At 42.3% G+C, this 26,895-nt stretch overlaps 2 protein-coding genes across 15 annotated transcripts in view; one reads left to right on the top strand and one right to left on the bottom strand.

Moving 5' to 3' along the window:
- The window catches only part of myo3b (myosin IIIB), a 661,003-nt gene that overhangs the window by 282,531 nt on the left and 351,577 nt on the right, over positions 1–26,895 (top strand). The gene's annotated exons all lie outside the window — the stretch shown is intronic.
- On the bottom strand, positions 2,326–2,619 carry LOC121284977 (NADH dehydrogenase [ubiquinone] 1 alpha subcomplex subunit 8-like). Its single transcript, XM_041201016.1, has one exon. It carries the CDS (start codon positions 2,617–2,619, stop codon positions 2,326–2,328), a length of 294 nt encoding a protein of 97 aa, XP_041056950.1.

Here is a 26,895-nt window from a genome sequence, read left to right as displayed (position 1 = left end):
AGCAATTAGAGTAATAAAAACTTGACTATTTTGGGGACCACTTCGGTTTGGCTGAAGTGAATTAAACACTAGGATTCAAACTTCAGCGGTGTTATTGTCTTTGTGTTGATGTGGTAGCCTAAGGAAAACCTCTTGGTTCAAATTTTGCTTAAGGTTTTTTTTACAGTCAAGTAAAAACTGCTTATTATAATTGTTTACATTAAAAGAATTAGTATGCTTACTCTTTACTCTGAGTGACAAATGCACTTATCGACCTGCCCTTGTTCTTTTTTTGGTATAATCTTGATACGATATTTTCAAATAATCCACGGATTAAAGAAGTAACTGTCTTAATTTCAGAATAAGTAATCCTGAATTAATACATTTAGCAATTATTTATTGCATAGCAGAGAAGAGAAAAATGTTTGATGGAATGCAAAGCCTTTAGCCATATTTGATTTATGATGTTTGGCGTAGAAAATGATGTAGAAATTGTGCAAAAATTTGGTTTAAATCATAAGTGGAAGTAAATCTGCAGTGGAGGTCTTCATTCAATAAATTGACACTGGGTGGGATTTTCCAGCTCTCACTCCAGCAGGCATCATGGCGGGAGAGACAGGAAAATTTGGAGAGCCGTTCAACTCTCCAGATATTCCCATCCCACCCGTGACGATGCCCACTGGTGACAGAACTGGAAAACCCTGGTCACTATTTTTGTAATGCCACTTCTAAATGGAAAACTCAGTTTAAAAATGTCTCGTCTCTTGGAGGTTTTTCATTGAATTATCACTTCAAAATTAAGTTATAAAGATGTATTGCATGACCAAATATGGTCCAATTAACTAAGCACAGAATTAATTTACAGATGTAGATCAAAACCATTTAAATTAGCAGGTATTTTCCAAAGTTATGCCACTCCTCTACACCCTGGACCCCAGGAATTTTTTAATGGAATTTTCTTTGGCCTGTTCAGCATCTGTGTGGAAAGCGTCTATTCTTCCTTATATTGTGGCATCCACGATCTCACATATGATAGGATGACTGTAATAAATTTAGGGTCTGCCTTCTTGGGTTAGTGGTGTGAGTTACTCCCAGTCTGAATCTCTTACTTTTATTGGAACTGACTCATATTTACCAACATTGATGTGTATGATAGCAGAATTCAGAGGTGTAACAATTTCTGCATGAGTGATTTTTCAATCTGTCTGAAAGTGGACCAAGCCAATGTTTGGTGAGACAAGGCCTGATATGAATAAATGAGCTGATTTATTTCACAGTGAAGTGTCTTACACATAATAATGCAAAATAAGGAATCCTTTATACTTCCCAACATCACTGTGCCATCTAGCTTGATTTAAACAAGATTACTTTTTACTCCTACCACATTATGTTTTTCTTGACTACTTCGCTGCTTTTCAGAATTAGTTTTCAAAAACTTGGCTGTCTACTGGAGTCTGTGTTTCACCTTTTGCTACTTGCAGTCAGAAAGGGAAGGTGTGTCAGATGCCCTGCTGAGTGTCAGAACCAATGACACCCCAATACAATATGAAGTGTTTCATTATTTACTGAGAAGCTAATGAATTACTTATTATTTTCAGTCTATTTGGAAACAACATCAAAGCTCAATATCATCTCAACCAGATATCACAGAATCATAGAATAGTTACATCACAGAAGGAGGTCCATCAGCCTGTCCATGCTGGCATTCTGGGAGAGCAACTCACCTAACCCTACTCCCCACCTTTTACCTATAGCTCTGCATATTTTTTCTCTTCAGATAATTATCCAATTCTTTTTTGAATCTGCCTCCATCGCAGTCTCAAGCAGGGCATTCCAGATCCTAACTACTTGCCCCGTAAAAGTTTTTTCCTCATGTTGCCAATGCTTCTTTCTCCAATCACCTTAAGTCGGACTTCTCCGGTTCTTGATCTTTTTGCAACAGTAACATTTTCTTCCCATTCACTCTGTCCAGACCCCTCCAAACCTTGAACACTGTCAATGTGTTTTTTTATGGTTAAATTACATGTTTATTTCTCTCAACATTATTTGCGTACAATGATAAGAATGTCTGTGGTACAACTGGCCCCGGGTATTTTTAAACACTCACTTGGCTTGGTGCAATCACAAACAAATTATTTAAATTCTTCAGTCTCTATGTGTGTAGCATTTCTTCACCCTTCACCGGTTCCAGAAGAAGAGCCTGCTGCCATATTTGGCGGGCTGCAACTCTCCCTCAGTGACTGGGTTAGACTCTGGCCTTGGCCTGGAATGATAGACATTCTCAGGAATTGGCCGGTCTGTCTGCACCTTGGTAAGTTTTGAGAGTTCTCCTAGGTCTGGTCGAACCTAGCCCAGTTTGTCGATCACACAATTATCAAAAGTATCTTGTTGCTTGCGGCATTGGCGGAACTCTTGCAGATTGTTATAATCAAGGCATGTCCAGTACTCTGTGAAAGGCTCGCTGCAGTGGGTTTTTATCTTACTGAAGAAATCCAGCACGTGCTCATTGATTTTCCTCCCCTCCTGCAGACATTTCCGCGGGTCCTTCTCCTCCCAGTGGAACAGCATGAAATCCTTATTGGGCTTGTCGCACTGCGAGCTGTAGTAGTGAGCGGCCGCCTTCAGCACCGCCGACGACATGTTCGCTAAGGCTTAATGGCAATTACATTGTTAAACAGGTGATGGGTATTTGTACACTATAAATGGGGATAGGTCAAAAAGGGCTTATGAATGGTGATAGCTGGGGCACTGGGGGGTTGTAGTAATGTTGACTGTGAACTAAGTCAATAATCTCTCTCCAGCAAAGAAAGCAGCTGTGTCTTAGTTTTAACTTCACCAACTAGCATGGATCTGATTAACAAACACCACTCTCAAATTGCCTCTTAATCTTCCCTTCACTAAGGAGAATAGCCCCAACTTCTCAAATCTATCCATGTAACTGAAATTCTGCATCCTTGGAACTATACTCGTGAATCATTTCTGCACGCTCTCCAATGCTTTTGCCCAAAATTGGGTGCAGTACTCCAGTTGAGGGCGAACTAGTACTCTGTGCAGCGTTATTACAACTTACTTGCTTTTGTACCCGATGTCCAGATTCATAAACTGAAAGATCCTGTGTGCCTATTAACCTTTATCTCAACCTGCCCAGCCACCTTCAGTGATTTGTACGCATGTAACCCCAGGACCTTCTCCTGCGCCCCCTTTAGGATTGCCCCCTTTATTTTTTAATGTCTGTCCTTGTTCTTCTGACCAAAGTTTCCCTCCATTGTATTTCACCTGACACTTGTCTGCACATTCCACCACCCTGTATGACAGTTGCTGTACTAAGGACCTTTATATAAACAAAAGCCTATAAATTACCGCTGGCAATATTAGTGGATGAAAGTATAATACATTTGAATGACATTAATTTGTCTGCTATTTTACAGGGCTGTTAACCTGTTTAAAATCAATGCATTAATGCTGAAATTAAAATAGCAGATTTCATATGAACACTGTTAAATATCTGTCTACTAATATCGCAAACAATTGGAAGTCGTCTTTGAGGCAGTGAGATAGAGGAGGAAGGTCACCTTTCTGGAAGGTGGCAGGAGTCATGGCAGTTACTAGGAAAGAGAATGCATTCATTCAGGAATCTCTTGTTGTCGTGGCAAAACAGCTGAACATTGAGGCAGTGGAAGCTCCTCCTGTTGATGAATCTAGAAGTTGGAGCCTTGATAGTCACATGAGTGCAATTGATGATGCCCTGCACCTGGGGAATCCACTGTCCTCTATGCCTATGAGGCCCCATCTGTCTGGAAGTGAATGTGCTGTCCAACTCTCGCAAATAGGGCATCATAACCCACATGATGCAGTGATGTGCAGCAAGATACCACCCAGGTCAGTAGCTGATACTTGGAAGGAGCCAGAAGCAAAGAAGTACAAAGCCACAGTATATTTGACAGCTACTGCAGACACCCTGAACAGTGCTGTGGGGTGTGAGGTCTTCTGTGACGAGGCCATAAATCTCTAACTATCTGCCTGGAGAATTGCAGTCTCCTACAACACTGGTTCTCCAACATCTCAAGGTAGCTCCATCTTCACCGCTGGTTTCTATGCTGAAGGTATGGCCTCTGTTGCCTTCCTGTCCCTCTTCCCTCTCCTCTGTCTTCTTGATGCCGGGAGCTCTGCCCACCCTGTGGAGGATGTTGCACCTCATTGCCACTGGATCCTCTCCCATAGCCAGCTGGTGCCTCCCATGTGCTCAGTAAACTCCCACTTGTCATTGGAAGCTTTGCCTCTCCTATTATGGTCCTGCAATGCCAGCAAGGTGACAACACCCCCTGAACTGCCTGAGTGTGACAGATCACCAGTCCTGCAATTGGTGCTCATTTGATTGCACCTGTGTGTCAATGCCGAGTCACCCTCTGAGCCGTTCTCTCCTCTACACGACCACCTCATTTGTTGGGGTGGCCATGACTGGCTTTCTAGGACAGTCACTGAACAAGCTTTCGGGCTGTTGAAGATTACAATCCCGATGCCTATACTGGCCAGGCGGTGCTCTGCAGTACACTCCTGCAACCGTTTCGCACATTGTGGTCGTCTGCTGTGCTCTCCAGAACATGACCCTCCAGAGAGGGTCCTTGGACCTTGCAGAGAGTGAAGCCCTGGAATGACACTGCCCATCCAAGGAAGAGGAGGAGCAGGACGTGAAAGAGATGGTGGAGGAGGAAGATGCAGAATTCAGATGAGCCCTGGCTGCGTAGGGTGGCGGCCCAGGCCGGTGCAGGGCTGGGGCAGTATTCATGAGCTTCATCAGGATGCCGTCAATGTCAGGGTTCATCTGATCCAGGCACATTACAGCTCAGCCACATACCCAGGAGAAATGGTATGGTCTGGAACTCACTATCTGTGAGAACATTTCAGTTGAAGACGCAGCTTAGAACAGCTCAACTCTTACTGCCCGGATGTTTTGTTGCCACCGGTAAGCAACCCTTGATATCCTTCACCACCTCATATTACTTATTTTATTAATGTTGGTAAAGGAGGAGGCTCACATGTCTGGTTTCATGTGTCAATATTTAAATGGTGTGTAAGAGATAGAAAGTGCACATTTACAAGTGATAGACATCCCAGTGACCCACTGAGCGTTCTGCCCAACACAGTGACCTCATCTCTCGGCCACTGCTATCTAATGTTCCACTTGCGGCCTTGGAGGAGGTGGTCTAGGAAAGCTTCCTTTCCTATGACTCCCGAGGCCATGCATCTGTGTCCAGCTGAGCAGGGCTGCGTCTGTCCTCCATCCTCTGAGGTGTCTGCCCACAGCTGCTTCTGCCTCTGGCCCTTCCTGCACAGCCATGCCATGCTCAATTCCATCAAATTGTGCACAAGGACCCACCCACGTGACTGTGTCTGCACTGGTGAAAGGTGTGCTTGTAAGTGTGACACTGCTTGGTCAGGGCTCTTGCTGGGCTGCACTTGGCCTGATGATGGTGAGAAAGTTGGTCTAGTTGCCTTGGTGTCTGCACCTGTCGGAGATGCATGAGAACCAGCCTTGGAGAGCAGAAGCCTCTGCAGTACTGAGACTTCCTAATGTAGCTCAGTGTTTGGTATTCTATCGGACGGACTGATGTGCAATGCACCCGCTATATGTACACATTTCAGTCTCTATTCACCACCTCCACTCTGGATGCTCATCTCACCTTGCTCAGCTTCCTCATGGTCACTGACCCTGGTGAAGCCCATGGCTCCCCTCATCCATTGTGTTAATGACGTGCAGGTATGGAACCCTTCCTCTCCTCTGGGCCCTGTGCAGGGCATTATTGGGGAGGAGATCTCTCTTGATGCTATTATTGAAAACTCTTTCTAACAATTTAATGATGATTAGGCAAAGACTGATAGGGCAGTAATTAGCACAGTTAAGTTTATCCTGTGTGTTGTGGACAGGAACATCATGGTACAGAAGTGATTAACACTAGGTTATGGGTTTTCAGCACTACAAACAAGATGTTGCCAGGGTTCTTAGCCTTATATTTGTGTAGTACAATTAACTACTTGTTATTGGTGTGGAATGAATAGCTGGAGAGACACATCCATAATGATGGGGCCCTCAGGGAAAAGGCTGAGTAGGGGATCATCTACTCGGTACTTTTGGCTAAAAACACTTGCAAGCACTTCAGTCTCTTATTTGCATTCAATTGCTGCACTGTCCCATTGTTGAGGATATTCTTGGAGCCTGCTACTTGATTGCCTACTGCCAATCTTGAATGGTTGTCACAATACTACAAAGCATTGTTTTGATTTGTTGGTTGTGGGGCATCGTGGTTCTGTCTGTAGCTTAGTGCTTTTGGTGTTTAACATGCAGTTAAGCTGCGTATCAGCTTCTCTGGTTGATAGCTCATTCTGTGTTTTAATTGTATCATTCTGCATTCTGGGTTCAGTTTTATGCTCGCTTATGGGAGTAAATTTAGCAATCACAAACTCTGAGCTTGAAGGGAGCACAGGTCAGATATATCAGTGCTACTGCATTGTAGTCCTTTGCTGGATTGCTGAATTTACTCTTTGGTTTCAACATGGAAAGAAAATAAATGTGGGGACGATTTAGCACATTACTTATATTTTTAGAGGTTTAATCTTTACACCTTTGTGTTCCACTTGGCTGCCAAAAGCCAAGTGACACACAAATGTGGCACACTGGAGACGTCCTATTCAACTCTTCCTATTCTCTTCGTACAGTGACACAGTACGATGTATATGCCTGCCGACATTCCTGGTAATATCTCTCAGTTGACCATGATCTATTCGCTAGTTATTACTCGGTTAAAACATTTTAACTTGTTCCTTTTTTTCTGATAAAAATGTGGAAATGTGTGGCAATACATTAATATGTGATATAATATAGAATATTCTGTTTACTGAGCCTTTACCATTAGACAGTGTAATTGTTCATAATAGCCTTCTGTATGCCTTTTAGCCACCTGTGGTACACCCTTTCTACTTTGAACATAATCAATATTGTTGAGCAGAGCTGCAGCCTTAGGGAGCACATTTTTACCATAATGAGGACACTTCAGTACACATATATGAATCAAAGGGAAGCAGTGACAGTGAACAAGTGCATTTAGGCATTAATGGAAATGTTTTACCTAGATGAAATCGTAATCTGAGTATTTCTATTTTTAAGAAAGTATGTGTCCATCATTTGCAGAATTAAAGGAAAATTAATTAACCCCTATACTTCATAGTGACATCCTCATTTCACAGATTTTTGATTTAACAACACATTATACTCATACTGACTTAGCTGCCTGTTAGTCGAGCTGGTTCTGAGTTTTATTTCAGAACTATTCTGTTAACATTTCTCATTTATTTCCCTTTAAATCTATCACCATCATCATTAGTATTATTTGAAAACTTGTAGGCTGAAACTTAGTCCTGGGCCAACTATCCTCAGCTGCTTCTTCAATGACCTTCCCTCCACTATAAGGTCAGAAATGGGGCTGTTCTTTTCACAATTGCTCAGATAATGAAGCAGTCGATGCCTGCATGCAGCAAGAGTGGATAATGTTCAGACTTGGGCTGGTAAGTTACCAGTAGTATTTGCACTAAACATGTGTCACCGAGCTCTTCATCATCAACATCTTAAGGGTCAGCATTTGTCAGAAACTGAACTGGGCCAGCCACTAAAACCATGGCTACTAGAGCAGGTCAGAGACTTGCTATCCTGCGTGAGTGGCTCATGTTCTGATTCCCTAAACTTTACAATCTACAAGGCACAAGTCACGAGTGGCAGCGTGGCTGTTTCACCAAATTACGCCTTACTCCTAGACCCCTACTCCTCTGGCACCTTCTATTCCTTTGAGCATCTTACCTTGTACCCCTCTCAACGCTGATTTAAAATCCTAATTTTCTACTGCCCTAACCACTGTAACAAAAATATCTTCACTGCTTTCCTCCCCCAGCCTCTGCACTAAGCAACCACTTATCCTCAGTGATCTCAACCTCCTCCTTAACTCATCATGCTGTCTGTCCTATGAATGCATTGCTCTCCTGTCCTTCCTTAATGGCTCCCCCCATATAAACTTTCTAATCCTCATTCACAGTCACCAATTGATCTTGCCATCTCATGTGCCTCACTACTCCCATCGTGTCAATCTTTGATCATTTCCTTGTATCACTGTCCACCCAATTCCCCCTTCCAAACTTTACTTCCTTTTGTGTATGTCCCTGTAACAAAAAGATTTCTCCCAAATCACTTACCACTCTAGTTTTAAAATACAACTGTTGAGCCTTTGGCCCTCTATTCACCATAAAATTTCTGCAGCTGCTGATCAGCTCAATCACACCCTCGCCTCTGCCTTTGATGCCAACTAAAACCATTACCCTCTCACTCTGGCCGTTTCTCCTTCTACAAACCTCATCTCTGCTCTCTCAAGATTTGAATGTATATGGCAGATAATTGGTTTAGTCAGTCATGTCTCTATCTAGCTGGACCCTCTAAAGAACTGTTGGGTCCTGCTCTCCTCTGCCAAAACTACTTATGATTAAAGGATCATCCGAGAATGCAAAGATAACCCTGACTTCTTTTCTCCATTGCAAACTGTTTTCTTAAACCGGCTTCCTCCACCTTCATTTCCAACAACAAATGCAAGGAACTCATGGACTTTTCTCCTTAAGATTGAGGCCATCCATGCAGCTGTCTCTGCTGTTTCCCTCCCTTCCCTTAGCCCACTGGGCTAGACGTCCGCTGAGATTTCTTTCTGCCCTGGTACTAAACTTGCATCTTTCTCTAGTTTGTCTCCTGTCACGCTTCGTGCCCTCTTTGAGTTCATCTTGTCTGTGAGACTCACTTCTTGCTCCCTTAACCCTACTTCCATCAAACTGCTGATGGCACGGCTTCCCTCACTGTTCCCCATGTTAGCAGATATTGTTAATCGTTCATCTTATGCACTGTCCCCCTCATCTTCAAATCTGTTGTCATCATTCCTCTCCTCAAAAAAAGAAGTCTTAGACCTGTAGGCCTGAATTTTACCTTTGGCAGGTGCATGCAATCGGCAGGCCTGGGAGCGGCCGGGAAACGACTGCTGACCGTGATCGACCCCCGACTGCAATTTCACGCTGGCTGGCACACTGGAAAGCTCAGTGTTGCTGGGATGGGGGCAGGAAGAGAGCGGACGATGACGTCAGTGCGGGTGTGGGTGAGCGCTGCAAGAGAATCCCTAAAGGCAGACAGCTGCCTCAGGGAGCTGCAGGCCTACAAATAATGAAATAAAGGTTTAAAAAGCTGCAAAAACATGTCCACGTATCACAGTCAAGCACCTGAAAACATATTTCATAAAAGTGCTGTCGACAGATATTTATTTTCATTTTATTTCAAAATGGAGATTTCATCCCACCTGTGGATGAGGTTTGATGAAAAATATAAAGCCGCCTGGCCGACTCACCCTTCTGCCAATCATAAAGTTGGATGTGCCATGAAAAATCGGAGACAATTGCACCGTTTATGGGTTTAATTGCCCTCTTAATTGTCGGTGAGTGTGCTTCCAGCTTTTGTGTCTGCCGACTGAGCAAAATATCGCACAAGTGGGCGATGACATCAGGACGCTCACCTAACATCATCTTGCGTGATTTTATGCCCATGCATGCCCGCGGGACATAAAGCTCCGCCCTTAATCTCCCTTTGCAAACTACTGCCCCATTTCCAGCCTCCATTTCCTTCCAAAAACCTTGAATGTACTGTTGCCTCCTAAATCCAAATCATCTTTCCCAAGACTCCAGGTTTGAACCCCTTCATTTGGGTTTCTACCCCTGTTACAATATTAAAATGAATCTTATCAAATTTGCAAATGATATGGTCTGGGAATGTGACCGTTGTGAACTATCCCTCCTTGTCCTTCTCAACCTGTCTGCAGCCTTTAACAGAGTTGATCACTCCACCCTCTTCTAGCACTCACCACCATCATCTAGCTAGTTGGAAGTGTATTTGACTTGTTTCATCCTTATCTAACCAGTCTTAACCAGAGAATTACCTGCCACAGTTTTTCTTCCTGCACCTGTGCTGCACCTCTACATCACACTCACTTCTCTTGACTTCACCACTGTCTATTAATTGTCAAACTACCTCAGCTTAATAAAACTGGCTTTTACTCAATTTAATACTTTTCCTCTTGGGGTGGGATTTTTTGGGGTGTGGCAGGGGCAGGCAGGGCTGTAAAATGCAGTGAGCCGCTCAAAAGTTCATTGACTTTGGTGGAGCCGTAAAATGCCACCAGCGTAAAACTCCCCCCTTGGTCGATCTCTATTCTGTCCATAACTATTCCAAATTTAACCAAATAATGATCACTGCCACTAAAATGCCCTTCCACTGAAACCCCATCCACCTGTCCAGATTCATTCCCTAAAACTAAATTCATTGGGGGAGGCAATGGCGTAGTGGTATTGTTGCTGGACAAGTAATTCAGAGACCCAGGATAATTCTCTGGGGAGCCAAGTTCGAATCCTGCCGTATCAATAAAAGTCTGGAATTAAAAGTCTAATAATGACCATGAAACCATTGTTGATTGTTGTAAAAACTCATCTGGTTCACTAATGTCCTTTAGGGAAGGAAATCTGCTGTCCTTACCTAGTCTGGCCTACATATGACCCACAGCAATGTGGTTGACTCTTAAATGCCCTCTGAACAAGGGCAATTCAGGATGGGCAAATCCTGCAGTGCATCTTGTAGATGGTACACACTGCTGCTACTGTGTGTTGGTGGTGGAGGGAGTGATTGTTTGTGGATGTGGTGCCAATCAAGCAGACTTCTTTGTCCTGGATGGTGTCCAGCTTCTTCAGTGTTGTGGGAACTGGACTCATTCAGGCAAGTGGGGAGTATTCCATCACACTCCTGACTTGTGTCTTGTAGATGGTAGAGAGTCAGGAGGTGAGTTGCTCGTTGCACGATGCCTAGCCTCTGACCTGCTCTTGTAGCCATTGTATTTATGTGGCTAGTCCAGTTCAGTTTCTGGTCAATGGTAACCCCCAGGATGTTGATAGTGGGGGATTCAGTGATGGTAATGCCATTGAACATCAAGGGGCAATGTTTGGATTTTCTCTTGTTGGAGACGGTCATTGCCTGACACTTGTGTGGCACGAATATTACTTGCCACTTGTCAGCCCAAGCCTGGATATTGTCCAGGTCTTGCTGCATTTGGACATGGACTGCTTCAGTATCTGAGGAGTCACGAATGGTGCTGAATATTGTGCAACCATCAGCGAACATCACCACTTCTGACCTTATGATGGAAGGAAGGTCATTGATGAAGCAGCTGAAGATGGCTGGGCCTACCCCGAGGAACGCCTCCTGTGATGTCCTGGAGCTGAGATGACTGACCTCCAACAACCAAAACCATCTTCCTTTATGCTAGGTATGACTCCAACCTGTGGAGAGTTTTCCCCCTGATTCCCATTGACTCCAGTTTTGCTAGGGCTCCTTGATGCCACACTCGGTCAAATGCTTCCTTGATGTCAACGACAGTCACTCTCACTTCACCTTGGGTGTTCAGCTCTTTTGTCCATGTTTGAACCAAGGCTGTACTGTGGTCAGGGGCTGAGTGGCCCTGGCGGAACACAAACTGGGCATCAGTGAGCAGGTTATTGCTATGCAAGTGCCACTTGATAGCACTGTTGATGACCTCTTCCATTACTTTACTGATGATGGAGAGTAGATTGATGGGGCGGTAATTGGCTGGATTGGATTTCTCCTGCTTTTTGTGTACAGGATATACTGGTGCAATTTTCCATATAGCCGGGTAGATGCCAGTTTTGTAGCTGTACTGGAACTGCTTGGCTAGGGGCGCGGCAAGTTCTGGAGCACAGGTCTTCAGTACTATCTCATTTAGCACGGTGGTAGTGCCACACACGATGGAAAGTTTCCTCAATGTGAAGGCAGAACTTCGTCTCCACAATGACTGTGTGGTGGTCACTCCTACTGATACTATAATGGACAGAAGCTGGTGAGGATGAGGTCAAGTATGTTTTTCCCTCTTGTTGGTTCCCTCACCACCTGCCACAGACCCAGTCTAGCAGCTATGTCATTTATGATTTGGACAGCAGTGGTACTAATGAGTCACTCTTAGTGATGGATTTTGAAGTCCCCCATCCAGAGTACATTCTGTGCACTTGCCACCCTCAGTGCTTCCTCTATGTGATGTTCAACATGGAGGAGCACTGATTCATCAGCTGAGGGAGGGCAGTACGTGGTAATCAGCAGGAAGTTTCCTTGCCCATATTTGATCTGATACTATGAGACTTCATGGAGTCCAGATTCGATGTTGAGGACTCTCAGGGCAACTCCCTCCTGACTGTATACCACTGTGCTGCCACCTTTGCTGGGTCTGTCCTGTCAGTGGGACAGGACATAACCAGGGATGGTGATGGTGGTGTCTGGGATGCTATCTGTAAGATATGATGCCGTGAGAATGACTGTGTCAGGCTGTTGCTTGTCTAGTCTGTGAGACAGCTCTCCCAATTTTGGCACTAGCCTAGTAATCCAGAGAGCATTACCCTGGCTCTCTGGATTACTAGTCCAGCGACAATACCACTACGCCATCACCTCCCCCCTGAGCCACCGGTGAGTTATCTGTTAACCAGGATTGGTGATGTTGAGCAAGGTGAGTGCTGTGTCAGTGCGCGGGACAATCACAGCTCTGGTACAGGATTAGTCATGCAGACTCTGTGTGAGGGGGTTAGGGGTTGGAGGAGATTAGTGAGGGAGGAAGGGAGAAGGGTGTTTCTTCCTAAGTCTGCTCCGTACTTACTCCCAAAATCCAAAACCTGGCTGTCCTTCCATGTTGGATTGGACACAGCACTCACCTGGAGACATGCTGTGGTGCTTATGCTGCACTTAAAGTGCAGCAACCACAGGAGCTCCGTATCACCTGTCACGACTCACTGGGGATAGTGTGCTGTAATATTAAGCCCCACTGTTTCCAGAGCTGTGTCAAATGTGAAAAGTTTAACAAAGCACCAGATTGCCCCAATTATACCTAACTGTTTAATTTAGGCTAATAGAATATGAGCATCAGGTTTGTAAACTTAATAAGTAAATAACTGCTTATTGAAGAAACTGTTGTTAACCAGTGGCAAAAGAAAGGAAATATGAACTGTTAACTTCTAACACTGTAACTTAAACTCCACCCCCTTCTTAAATCCCTACACACACACACACGACACATAAGACGCACAAAACATGGATTTTAAGGATGGATGGGATAAAACAGTTCAATATCATCAATCTGGAGTACAGGATTCGATGGGTTGATTTTGATCAATGTCTTCCAAATTCCTTTCAGTTTTTGTTGATGACACGAGGTGGTGTTCCAGCACTTTCCATATTTAGTTCACGGGTTGAGAACTGGCTTTTCAATGTCTCAAACAGTGGTTTCCCCTTTTCCTTTTTAAAGGGATTTCCTCAGAGAGAGAGCAGGTTATAGAGATATGAGGAGAAAAAGCCAGCTAGCTGTTATTGTGGAAGTACTAGAATCTTCCACACACAGGAGAAAGAGGTTTTAGGTCTGTTCCTTTAAGGCTAGGAGCCTCACACAAAACCTGGTCACCTGGTCAGGAGCCAATTAAAATGCTGTTGTCAAGCAGCTCCCTTAGTCCAGGACTCCTTTCCAACACCATCCTGTCTTTCATGGCACACTCTGTTCCAGGTCTGCAACATTGTATATATCGCTCATCCTGTTCCAATGGACATGTCCTTCAAATTGCAGCCATTGTAATTCTAATCCACAGTCCAACAGAAATAAAAAGATTTTTTCCTTACAAAGTTCAACAGAAGTGAAAAGATATGTTCCTTACATGCCTCCACTCATAAAAAAGATGAAATGCCATTTCAAAAATGCGTTTCATCACAAGGTATATGACACATGGACAACAAAACATGAAGCTTACTTTCATTCATCCTTCCTCCCCCTTTAGCATTTCTTACCCCTTGAATCTGTTTTAGTATTTTACACCCGGGACAATGCATCTGCGATCACATTATCTTTACTGGCAATGTGAACAATCTTTACATTGAATGGTTGAAACAATAGACTCCTAAACAATCTTGCATTTCGAGTTTTGAACTTTTCAATGAACGCCAGTGGATTATAGTCAGTGTAGATTAGTCTTCCTTTGTTATCATGTCAGACATAACCTTCAAAATGTTGAAGAGACAACAAGAATGCTAGAGTTTCTTTTTCTACTGTAGAGTACTTCCTCTGATATTGATTTAGTTTCTTGGAGAAGTACTGCTCTATTCCTAACTGACCATCTTGTAATAGGACTGCACCTACCCCTAAGTCGCTAGCATCAATTGCCATTTTAAAAGGTTTGGTAAAGTCGGGGCGGCCAACACTGATTCATTTATTAAGATTGCCTTCAGCTTTTCAAAGGCTGCTTAGCGTTCTGCTGACCATATCACTTTTGCCTATTGTCTTAACAAATTGGTGAGAGGTATAGCTACTGTGCTGAAGTTAGGCACAAATTTCCTATAAACCTCAGGATTTCTCATTTAGTTTTAGGGATGGGAAATTCTATTAGAGTGTTCACTTTTGCTGTCCTTGGCAACACTTGCCCTTGTCCTACAAAGTGTCCTAGGTAAGTTATCCTTGCTTTTGCAATTTTGCTTTTGGCCAGATTTATGACTAAGCCAGCCAACTGCAATTGCTTAAACATTATCTCTAATTGCTTTACATGTTCTTCCCATGTGTTACTATATATTACGACATTATCTAAATAAACCATACAAGTACTTCAGCTACGACTTGTTAAGTCTCTGAAGTGTATCTGGGGCGTTTTTAAACCCAAATGGCATGACTAGACTTTGAAACAATCCACTTGGTGTAACAAAGGCGGATATTTCTTTAGCCCTTGATGTTAATGGCACTTGCCAGTACCCCTTCAATAGATCAATCTTAGAAGGAAATGAGGCACTGCCAACCATATCAATGCAATCTTTTAACTGAAGAATTGGGTATGAATCTGTCCTCGTTACTACGTTCACTTTCCTGTAGTCTATACAAAATCTAGTGGATCCATCTGGCTTAGGAACCAGAACTACCGGTGAACTCCTGCCACTTTGGCTAGGCTCAATCAGTTGATTGTCCAGCATATATTGGATCTCTGTTTCTAACTAAACTTGTATTTCTGGTCTCAACTGATAATGATGTTGTTTTATCAGCACTGAGTCTCCTACTTCCACATCATATTTAGCTAATGTAGTACATCCAGATGTATCCCTACAACTTTCCTTATACTTCCTAAGTAATCTTATTATATCATCCCTTGGCCCTTCCTCTAAATATGAGAACACAGTGTTTAACTGTCCCAGTATTGTTGTATTGGTTAGTCGAATTGTAGGAGGTTTGATTTGGGTACTTCTCCTTCTACCTTGCCCTCACTGTCTCTGTCATCTTCCATTACTCCTACCACCTGGCATTCTTGTTCTTTCCCACAATCTTCCCTGTGATGATATTGTTTCAGCATGTTTATGTGACATAACCATTTCTTCTTCCTACGCTCAGGAGTATCTATCAGATAATTAACTTTACTAACTCTCCTAGCTATCTTATAGGGGCCATTGAATTTCACCCTGAAAAGGTAATTATAGCAATACTTCATCTTCTGCTTGGAATGTTCTAGTTGTAGAATGTTTGTCTGCCCATTCTTTCATTTTGGCTTGGGAAATTTTTAAGTGCTCTCATGGTACTTTACATGCTCCTGTGAGTCTTTCAAGAAACATGGACACATAATCCAACATGGAGGATTCGGCTTTCTGCTGTAGGAACTTTTCCTTAATCACTTTTAATGGACCTCTCATTTCATGTCCATAGATTAATTCAGATAGACTAAAATCCAGTAGATTCATTCTGAGAATCTCTGGTAATAAATAGTAAGAAATCTAATCCTTTGTCCCAATCTTTTGGATATTTGTAGCAAGAGGTCTTAATCATGGTTTTGAGAGTTTGATGGCCCTGGAAAATGAGCAGACATGAAGTTAGAACCTTGGTCAGATTGTATTTCAGTTGGTAGGCCATAACAAGTGAAAAACTGACTTAGCTTTTCCACAACCACCTTAGCTGTAATTGTCCTTAAAGGAATAGTTTCTGAAAATCGGGTTGCCATATCCATGACTGTAAGGATATACTGATGTCCTGTTTTTGCTTTGGGTAATGGCCCTACAAGATCTACTAATACCTGACTGAATGGTTTTTCGAAAACTGGTGTGGGTATTAAAGGTGCTGGTTTGATTATATGTTGAGGTTTAACTACCACCTGACATGTATGACACGTCTTACAAAATTGCACCACGTCCTTATGAAGTCTTGGCCAGTTAAAACACCTGTTTATTGATGCTTGGGTTTTCTGTATTCCTATATGTCCTGCCATAGGGATTTCATGTGCTATGCGCGATATCTCTTTACGATATTTGGGTGGTACCACTATCTGATGAACAACCATCTATTCCTCACCTGCAGGTCTGTGAGGGTGTCTCCACTTCCTCATCAGAACTCTATTTTAAGATAATAGCACTCCAGAACTTCTTCTGCCTCAGCTTCAGTGTGAGCTAACTGTGCTAACTTGTTTAACTCTAGATCAGCTTCCTTAGTCTCAATTAATGAAGACATGCCAAACACTTCCTTTGAGTTATCCTCATCCTTAAAGAAAGTTTCAACTACTCTAACATCTGTTTGTGGTATTACCTTGACTTCTGTGTTAGACTTTGTTTAGCCATTGCTCTGGTCACCACACACGATGGATAAATACCAGGAACTTGTTCTTGTAACAGCTCCATTTCTTTAGCCTCTTTCGGACTTTCCATAATTATGGGCGAAGCTATAAACTTCATTCCTGCCAAGTCATTCCCCAGGAGTAAATAAACTCCATCCATGGGTAATTTCTTGACCACTCCTACAACACTGATCCAGATAACAAATCACACTCCAATTGCACTTTGTACAATGGAACCAGGATGTACTCCACTTATCCTATTTACCAGTACTTTAGCTTTCATTGAACTCTCTGGAGGGAAAACTAGGTCCTTCTCTGCAAAAGAGTTTGAGTAGCTCCTGTGTCCCTCAATATAGTTATGGGTTTAGCTGCATCAATGGATGAAAAAGGGGTTATCTTCCTTTTAGACAAAAACCCTTTATATCTCTCATCTATCTTATACACTTCACCTGCATTCACAGCAGTGTTTACCTCCAGACCCTTATTTGTAGTTAAAGCTACAATTTGATCCATGGCATTTTCTCTTTGGGTTCCCTCTTTAGACTGATTTTTGTGAACTCCAATAAGTCCCATGAGCTTTCCTCGCAACTTCCAGCATTCTGAACAAATGTGTCTCACTTTATTACAATGGAAACACTTAGGCCTTCGAGTTTCAACTCCACCCTCAGTACCTTTCTTTCTGATCTGAGAAGGAGCTCTCCCAGCTATCCGATCTTTACCCTGGCTATTTGCCTTCCTTTCATTCTCCTGCTTTCTATCCTTTTCAAATTTATGGAGGTGATGGAAAAAAGGTTTAGTTATACAGATCAACTCACAACTGTCAGTCATGACTGCTGCCTGTCTAGCAGTTGCAACCTTTGGTCTTCAACATGGGTTCTTATTACAGAAGGTAGGGAGTTTTCAAATTTTTTCAAGAGAATTTTTTTCAAGTCTCTCTGCAAACTTCATAGGTGGTTTCAACTCCTAATGCTTGTATCCACCTGTCAAAACTACTTTGCTTAACTCTTTCAAATTCAATGTAAGTTTGCCCAGGCTGTGTCCTTAAATTTTGAAGCTTTTGTCTGTATGCTTCAGGGACCAACTCGAATGCACTCAAAATGGCAGTATAATCCCTAGAAACCCCCTCGGACAGCGAAGCATAAATTTCCTGTGCTCTACTTGTCAATGTGCTCTGCATGGGCAATGTCCAGTTTTCCTTTCGCCAGTTCATCTGCTTAGCTATCTTTGCAAATAAAATGAAGGATCCTTCAACATCCCTCTCCTCAAATTTTGGAAAAGCTTGTACAAATTTAAACATCTCCCCACAGGCTTCTGATCTTGAAATAAGTCCTGCCTCACCTACTGGTGTGTCTTTTTTAACTGTCAGCATTTTAAGCCAGAATTCTCTCTCTTTTACTCTTTCCTCCTTTTCTAACTTCTCCATTTCTAATTCCCTTTGCAATGTCCTTTCTCTTTCCTTTTCTGCCTGTTCCCTTTGGAATGCCCTTTCTCTTTCCTTTTCTTATCTTTTCCCCTAGTTCCAGTTTTTTATTTGCAACTGATTTTGAGCCCATCCAATGCACTCCCCTGGAGAATTTGGTCTCTCGGGTGTTCCTTCTAATTTCAAACGCTGTGCCATCTCTTTGATTATCTTTGCCTTCCTAGCTTTGGCAGGCAATCCTACTCTTAACTTACTTGCCAATTCGATTAACCTGGCTTTTGGGATCTCTTGTAAAATTGTCAGGCACATCTCTTCCACTTGCAGGAAAGCTTTAGCAATTTCTAGTGCCATGTTATTTTTGACAGTACAAACCTGGTGTTTCCTTTTAGCTTTTATTATTTACTAAATCTACACCCAAATCATCATTGTCTTTTGTTTCAAAATATCCTGGACCTGAACCCCCAAACTTTGTCATGACTCACTGGGAATAGCGCGCTATAAAATCTAGCCCCACTGTTCCCTGAGCTGCGATAAATGTGAAAAGTTTGACCAAACCACCAGATTGACCCAATTCTACCTAACTGTTTAATTTAGATTAATAGAATACAAGCACCAGATTTGTAAACTTAATAACTGTTTATTGAACAAACTGTCATTAACCAGTGGCAAAAGAAAGAAATATGAACTGCTAACTTCTATCTTTTTAACTTAAACTCTAACCCCTTCTTAAATTCCTACACACACACACACACACACAGATACACACAAACACACACACACACACACACACACACACACACACACACAATAGCTATTATTGTGGAATTATTGGAATCTTCCACCCATAGGAGAAATAGGATTTAGGCCTTGTTCCTTTCAGGCTAGTAGCTATTCAGCTGCACTGTCCTCACACAAAATCTGATCACCTGGTCAGGAGCCAATTAAAATGCTGTTATCAGGCAGCTCCTTTGGTCCAGAACTACTTTCCGGCACCATCCTGTCTTTCATGGCACACTCTGTTCCAGGACTGCAACATTGTATTTATCTCTCATCCTGTTCCAGTGGACATGTTCTTCAAACTGCAGCCATTGTAATTCTAATCTACATTCGAACAGAAATAAAAAGGTATGTTCCTTACACACCTCTCTGTCTCCCCTTTTTCCCCTACCCCTCCCCCTGTGTTCCTCTCCCTCCATCTCCCCCTCATCCCCTCCGCCTCCCCTCCCTCTTCCACCTTTCCTCACTCCCCCTTCCCCCTCCTCCTTTCCCCTCCCCTTTCCCCCTCTATTCCCCCCCTCCCCTTCCCCTTGCCCCTCCCCCCAGCTCCTTTCTCCTCCTCCTTTCCCCCTTCTCCTTTCCCCCCTCCCCTTCCCCTTTCCACTCTCCCCATTCTCCTCTCCCCTGTCCCCCCACTCCTCTCCCCGCCCCCCCTCCCCTTTCCCCCTCCCTTGGGTGTCACTGATACTTCGATAGGATTCATGTTCTGTTTGTTCCTAATGAGGTTGCAGGAAAGTCGGACTTCTGGCCAGTTCAGGTGACTGTTAGATTTAGAGTCCAAAAATGAGCATTCATCTTATGGTACTTCTACATTTCCTGGTGCATCGGATGTTACTTTCAATGATGTTCAAAGGTTTTTCAGTCCAAAGATACTAGTTTATGGTGAACTAGTAATAAGTGAACAATAATTGAATCACAAGCAACTGCAGTTGTCATTAAATGATTGCTAACAACCTTTGGAGCAAACAATTTCCTGTGTGGAATGTGGTCAGTTATGAATACTTCCCATGATTTTGATGATTTCTCCTTTGACCGTTTTTCATAAAATGCTTTGTGCTCCTGAGTAACCAGACATGGAGAAAACATTTTTGAGCAATTTGACTAGAAATTATCTTAAACAGATGAAAATGCTTTCTTACAAAAAAATAACTTTATCATAGTGCCGACAAGACATACTCTCGGATAATTTGATTGGGGCTGTGATTTTTCCTTGTTTCAGTGACTCACGTGCAGGTTAATATTTACAATTTACAATATACAATTTATGATGTCTACATTATCACATAAAATTCCCTGGCCTAGAACTTAAACCTGACAAGTTATCTCCTTTGACTTGTGATGACTACTTGATACACCAACAATAGAAACCAAGCTTGATGAAGTGGCTTTTGGAAGCATTTGCATTTCACTGTGGATGACAAGAAGTGTTACAATTTTCTGGCCTCTCATGCTGCAGTGTCTTTGCTGCTTTGCTCTATAATATGTGCATGATTCTTGTCACAAAAATTTTTGCACTTTTTATCTTTGGTCACTAATTTTCAGACCTTTGCATCTTCAGCTACTTTCATCCCTGCACCCTCAAAATATTCTGCAGTTGCTTAGTGACGTCGCTGATCCTGGCACCAGGGAACCAATATACCATCCAGTAGTCATGTCTGCAGCCACAGAAATGCCTGTCTGTTTCCCCAGCTATTGAATAAATGCTGGCCTTGTCAGCAACACCCACATCCCAAGAATTATTTTACAAAAATTGACTTCCTTTTCATTTTTTTCTGACTTTCATTAAACTATCTGTTGAGGAACTTCCTTTAACCCAATCCTCTGATTCAGTGACTGAGGTGGCAAAAAGTGACCAAAAGTCGGTTGATATTGATATTACAAGACAACAATGCACACTAATGTCATTGTACACAGTCAATACTTGCATTGTCTGGTGGATTACACTTAATTACTGAATATTTATACATTTTTATTGTGTGTCTTGCCATTTTGGTAACCAAGCAAAAAAGTAATAACCTATATCAGGCCGTCAACAGATTTTGTGAAAGGGAAATTGCGGTTGATAAATTTATTAGCGCTCTGAGGATGCAACAAGCAGGAGGGACAAAGGAGAACCAATGGATGTAGTGCATTTGGATTTCCAAAAGGCATTCGATACATGCCACACAAGAGCTTATGGTGTTGGAGGTGATATTTTAGCATGGAAACAGCTGGAATAATTGGACTATTTTCAGGATGGCAAACAGTAACGAGTGGAGTGCCACAGGGATCAGTGCTGGGCCCCAACTATTTATGATCTATATTAATGAATTGGGTGAAGGGACCAACTATATTGTAGCCACATTTGCTGATGATATGAAGATAGGAAAGCATGTTGCGAGGAGGAGACAAAGAGTAAGCAAAGGGATATAGATGGGTTAAGTGATTGTACTTCATCTGCCAAATTTTGTCCAATGCAAAATAATGAGGTTGTCCACTTTGATAGGAAAATTAAAAAAGCAGGATATTATTTAAATATTGCGCGATTACAGAATGCTGCTGCACACAGGGACCCAGGTGTCCTTGTGCATGGATCACAAAAAGTAAGGATGCAGGTATAGGAAGTAATTAGGAAGGCAAATGGCCTTTATAGCAAGAGAGATAGAATGTAAAAGTAGGGAAGTCTTGCTACAACTGTACAGGGCGTTGGTGAGACCAATGTACTGTGTACAGTTCTGGTCTCCTTACTTAAGGAGAGACATATTTGCATTGGAAGCAGTTCAGAGAAGGTTCACTAGGTTGATTCCTGAAATGGGAAATCTGTCTTATGAGGAAAGGTTGAGCAGTTTGGGCCTATGTTCATTGGAGTTTAGAAGAATGAGAGATGATCTTATTGAAGCATATAAGGTTCTGATGGGCTTGACAGGGTAGATGCTGAGAGGGTGTTTTCCTCTGGGGGCACAGTTTCAAAATAAGGGGTTTCCCATTAAGATGGAGATGAAGAGGATTTTCTTCTCTCAGCGGGCAATTAATATTTGGAGTCCTCTTCCCAGCTAACAGTGGAGGCTGGGTCATTGATTATATTCAAGGCTGAGTTATAAAGATTTTTGATTGATAAGGGAGTTGAGGGTAATTGGGGGCGCTGGCAGGAAAGTAGAGTTAAGGCCACAATCAGATCAGCCATGATTTTATTGAATGGTGAAGTAGGTTTGAGGGGCCGAATGACCTACCCCTGCTCCTATTTCTTATTTTAATTTGTTCTTATTGAGTTAACCATAAAACATGTGCATTATGTTATTTAATGTAAAATTGATCGGCTACAAAGATTCTCTTCTAGTTGATATGATTCTAACTAATACAATATTTAATATGAACAAAGGTTATGTTAAGCCCAGAGCCTTTACTTATCAGGAATATAATTCTACTATTTAGATATAATTTATTTGCATACTCAGACCCAGTTGGCCTTTTATGCATATATTAGCACCTTAGAATCAACTTTATACCTGTCATTAGTTTTGAAATGGTAACGAAATTTCCTTTTTTGTGAGATTGCAAGCAACGTTTTAAAACTTACATTTGAAATTATGAAGCTGCAATGGTCTCAATATGCAAATGTGCAGTTGTTTGCAAAGAAATGATGGATCAGGGATATGCCATATGTTCAGGTCTCACTTTATGTGTCATCTATGTATTGTCTTTTTAAATTATGGTTTTGATAATTTCATTTTATATTTAAGACATTACCTTTACTCATCTGTTTGTCTTTATTACATGGAATATATAACACAGAAACAAGTCATTCAGCCCAACTAGTCTGCATGAAATAAAAATAGAAAGTGCTGGAAAAACTCAACAGGCCTGGCAGCATCTGTGGAGAGAGAAACAGAGTTAATGTTTTGAGCCGTATGACTCTTCAGAGCAGAAGGGCGGTAGCAATGTGACGGGTTTTATGTTGTTAACAAGTTAGGGATGGATCAGTTGGAGCAAAATAGAAGGTCAGGGATAGGTTGGAGGTCAGGAGAGAAAACATGTCATGGACACAAGGCAAAGGGAGTAGTATTGATAGTGTTAAAGACTAAAGCAGGTGTTAATAGTGGCATAAAAGTCAGATAGCAGAATGTATTAATAGCAGAGCAAAGGTCAGTGCTTTCTGAAAGCAAGACTTGAGAAGAAGATACAGACTGGCACTTATGGGGTGGGGGTGGAGGGGAGGAGGGGAAGGGTTGGAGAAAATCAATATGGTGGTCGGAATTCATGGTCTGAAGTTGTTGAATTCACTGTTAAGCCCAGAACGCTGTAAAGTGCCTAGTCAGAAGGTGGGGTACTAAGGTACTGTTCCTCTAGTTTGCGTTGGGCTTCACTGGAACATTGCAGCAGCCCGAGGACAGAAATGTGAGCATGAGAGCAAGATGGTGAATTTTGTTTGCATGTGTATGTCCATATATGCTCCCCTGATGGTCAACCTACCAATTAATTAATTAAGCTGGTACATTGCAGATTCAATTGTAAATTTGTGCCATATTAGATAATTCAAGCAGGGCAGCAGCAAGGTAAATTGCAATTGGCCACAGTGCCTCTGAGTCAAGATTTCCAGTCCCAAATCACTATCCACTGACACTTGCTTGAATAATTTCCATGTGAGTACCATATAAGAGATGATCAGGCTTAACCATGATGCCTATGTTAAAATAAGCAAGTTGTTCTCACTGCTTTGACTTTCGCATGTGTATGACCAGGTTATTAAGCTGTCAGAATTAACAATTTCTCAGAAAGGAGCACCCCTGAGAACTGGCAGGTTGTATATGGCTTTCCTGATGTCCAAAAAAAAGTGGAATGTAAAACCTGAAATTGTGAATCTGTTTGCCTAACATCTGCATTAAGAAAAATGCTTAACAGCATTATTCAAAATGTTTTCAGTGCCCATCTCAAAGGCAAAGAAGTTACAAAGAGCAGTCAGTATCAATTTAGAGGTGACTTGTTGAGTCTTAAGTTATCTGTTGGAATTCTTTAAGAGATAACCAAACTAGTGCATGATACTTGGTGAATATAATTTTCAGAAGGTATTTGATGAAATACCATTCATGGTACACCTGGAGTGCAACCAGAGCCAAGTCCATGACACATGGCTAGCTCAACTGTACAGAGGACAGGAGGAAGATTGGGAAAGCAATAGTGACAGGGGATTCCACAGTAAGGGGAACGGGCAGGTGTTTCTGCGGCTACAGATGTGAATCCAGAATGGTATGTTGCTTTCCTCCTGCCTGGGTCAAGGATGTCATTGGGCTATTGCAGAGCACTCTGAGGGGGGATAGTAAACATCCAGCAGTCGTGGTCCACATTGGTACCAGTAACATAGGTAGAAAAAGGGATGAGGTCCTAGAAAGAAACTAGTCATCAGCACTTCAAAAGTAATCTCCTGGTGCAGCATGCTGGTAAATCTAGAAATAGGAGACTTAGCAGACAACTGTGTGGCTGGAGAAGTGGTGCAGGAGGGAAGACTTTAGATTCCTGGGACATTGGGACTGGTTCTGGGGGAGGTGGAACCTGTACAGATTGGATGGTTTACATCTGAACTGAGCTGAGACCAATGTCCTTGCGGGTCAGTTTGCTAGCATTATTGGGGAGGGTTTAATGTAACTTGGCAGAGGGATGAGAACAAGAAGATAGGCTTAGAGAGGAAAAACAAGGTGTACAGAGAATTGGAAGAGACAGATAGCACTAGACGAAAAAGGAGTAAGATATTAGATGGCATCAGAGTAAGAAGGAATGTAGTAAGGCTTAAATTAGGTTTACTGCACATAAATGTGAACATATGGGGCTGAATTTTCCCCCTGTTGTGGGGGAGCTTGATGGACGGACGTGTACGGGCGCGCTTCTGATCGGCACCCTCGATCGGAGGCAAGCTGCCATTTTACATGGGTGGGCCAGTTAAGGCCCACCCAGCGTGACATCTGCACAGAAGCACTATGCGCTCCCTGTGCGGGCAGAGGGGGGAGGGTGGGAACCCCAAAATCGAGAGTGCGCTCTTTTGCGCATGCGCATGAAAGAATGCACTCATCTCCCTGAGGCTAAGTACTGCCTCAGGGAGATCGGCTGTAAGTGTGAAAAAGCTCAAAATGGAAAAATAAAATTTCCCTAACATGTCTCCTCGTGACAATGTCACATGAGTTGGAACATGTCCATAATTTTCACAAAACCTTTACTTAAATTTTTAAAATTCTACATGAAACCTCATCCCGCTCATGGATGAGGTTTCATGTTTTTGTTATTCCCCGCTGGGGCTCCTGGCCTGCCTGCCAACCTTAAGGTTGGATGGGCAGGTCCTTTAGTTACTTAGTTGACCCTGTCAATGGCCTCAATTGGCCATTGACAGGTCGGCAGGCCCACAGCTGATTTTGCTGAGCCCCCACCTTCCTGAAAATTTAAATGGGGTGCGGTGATGTCGGGAGCTCCCCCCGACGTCATCGTGCGTCATTTTACACGTCAGCGAGCGACCCCTGCCCTGCTCACCAACTCGTAAAATTCTGTCCATGGAGTATGGTAAATAAGGTTGGTGAGTGACAGGCACAGATAGCAATGTGAGAATATAATATGGCGATAACAGAGACCTGGCTCAACAAAGGGATACTAAATGATACAAGGTGTTCAGGAAAGATAGGGAAGGGAGGAAAGGAGGAAGAGTTGGCAGTAGTTATTAAGGAGAATATTACAGTGCTGGAGAGAGTTTGCCTAGAGGGGTCAAGAACAGAATTTATTTGGTTAAAGGTCAGAAACAAAAGAGGTACAAATGCACTATAGAATATTGCATAGGCCACCAACTAGTGGGAAAGAAATAGAAGAACAAATTTGCAATGAAATTCGAGAGAGGTGCTAGAACTATAGAATAGGAGAATTTGGATAATGGAGAACTTTAATTATCCTAATATGAACTGGGATAATAAACCAGAAGCCTTAGCCACAAAACTATCCATCAATAACTATAAGCAATTATTGACTCTGATTCTTCTTGCATGTCTATGACTTCACTGTCAATCAAAATCACCACCCAGACTGGCTTGGTTTTTTGATCTGCACCAGATAATGTGACCAGTCTGTTTCAAGATTTTTTGAAAGCGTGTCAGAATAAAAAATCATTCATTAATATATTGTATTGCTCATAATCATTCAAACAATGCATAAAAAAGATGCATAGGATATTGGCCTTAGATTGAATTACTGCCATAATAATGCAATTGTCAGCTGGTTTTTATAGATGATGGTACAGTCAATCATTATTGGCATTTATTTAATCTACCCTTTACTTGATACAATTCAAAACTTAAAGGCATATTCATTACCTTCAGTCCGTTAGACTGAAAGGTGTATTCTTGTATTTTGCAGAAGTAGCTAGCAGAAACCAGAATTATCCTGTGTGTGCTGTAGCCATTGATAGAGAATTTTTAAAAAGTCAATGCTTCATTGCAAAGAGGAGTATATAGCTTGAGCATGATTTCTCAGCGTGTATGGCTGTATAGTTTAGCATTTGGATATTTATTAGTGATCATTCACTCAAATGTTTCCGGTCAATGTGAAGTTACTTAGCTATTTTAAATAATGTTAATCAAATTCTGGATTGCCACTAGATGGTATCTGAATACCAGTTGAAACAGTTCATTTAGGACGATGGAAATTTTCAGCACAGATTGGGGCCATTTGACCCATTGTGTCTGTAACAGTCAGAAAAGAGTCATCCAGCCTCAGGCCTTTTTACAGCTCTTGATCTGTTGTCTTGTAGGTTACAGCACTCAAGTGCATATCCATGTGATTTTTAGATGTGATGAAAGTTTCTGCCTCTACCATCCTTTCAGGTAGTGAGTTCCAGACCCAACCACTCTCTGGTTTACTCCTCAACTCCCCTGTAATCCTTTTACTGTTTGAGCCTATGCCCAGGTTATTGCGTATTTGCTAAGGAAAATAGGTACCACCTACCCACTCTATTTGGGTCCCTCATAATTTTATAC

The sequence above is a fragment of the Carcharodon carcharias genome, chromosome 12, assembly GCF_017639515.1.
Source record: "Carcharodon carcharias isolate sCarCar2 chromosome 12, sCarCar2.pri, whole genome shotgun sequence".
In the NCBI taxonomy this organism is placed as follows: Eukaryota; Metazoa; Chordata; class Chondrichthyes; order Lamniformes; family Lamnidae; genus Carcharodon; species Carcharodon carcharias.
This window is presented reverse-complemented; position numbering and strand designations above follow the sequence as displayed.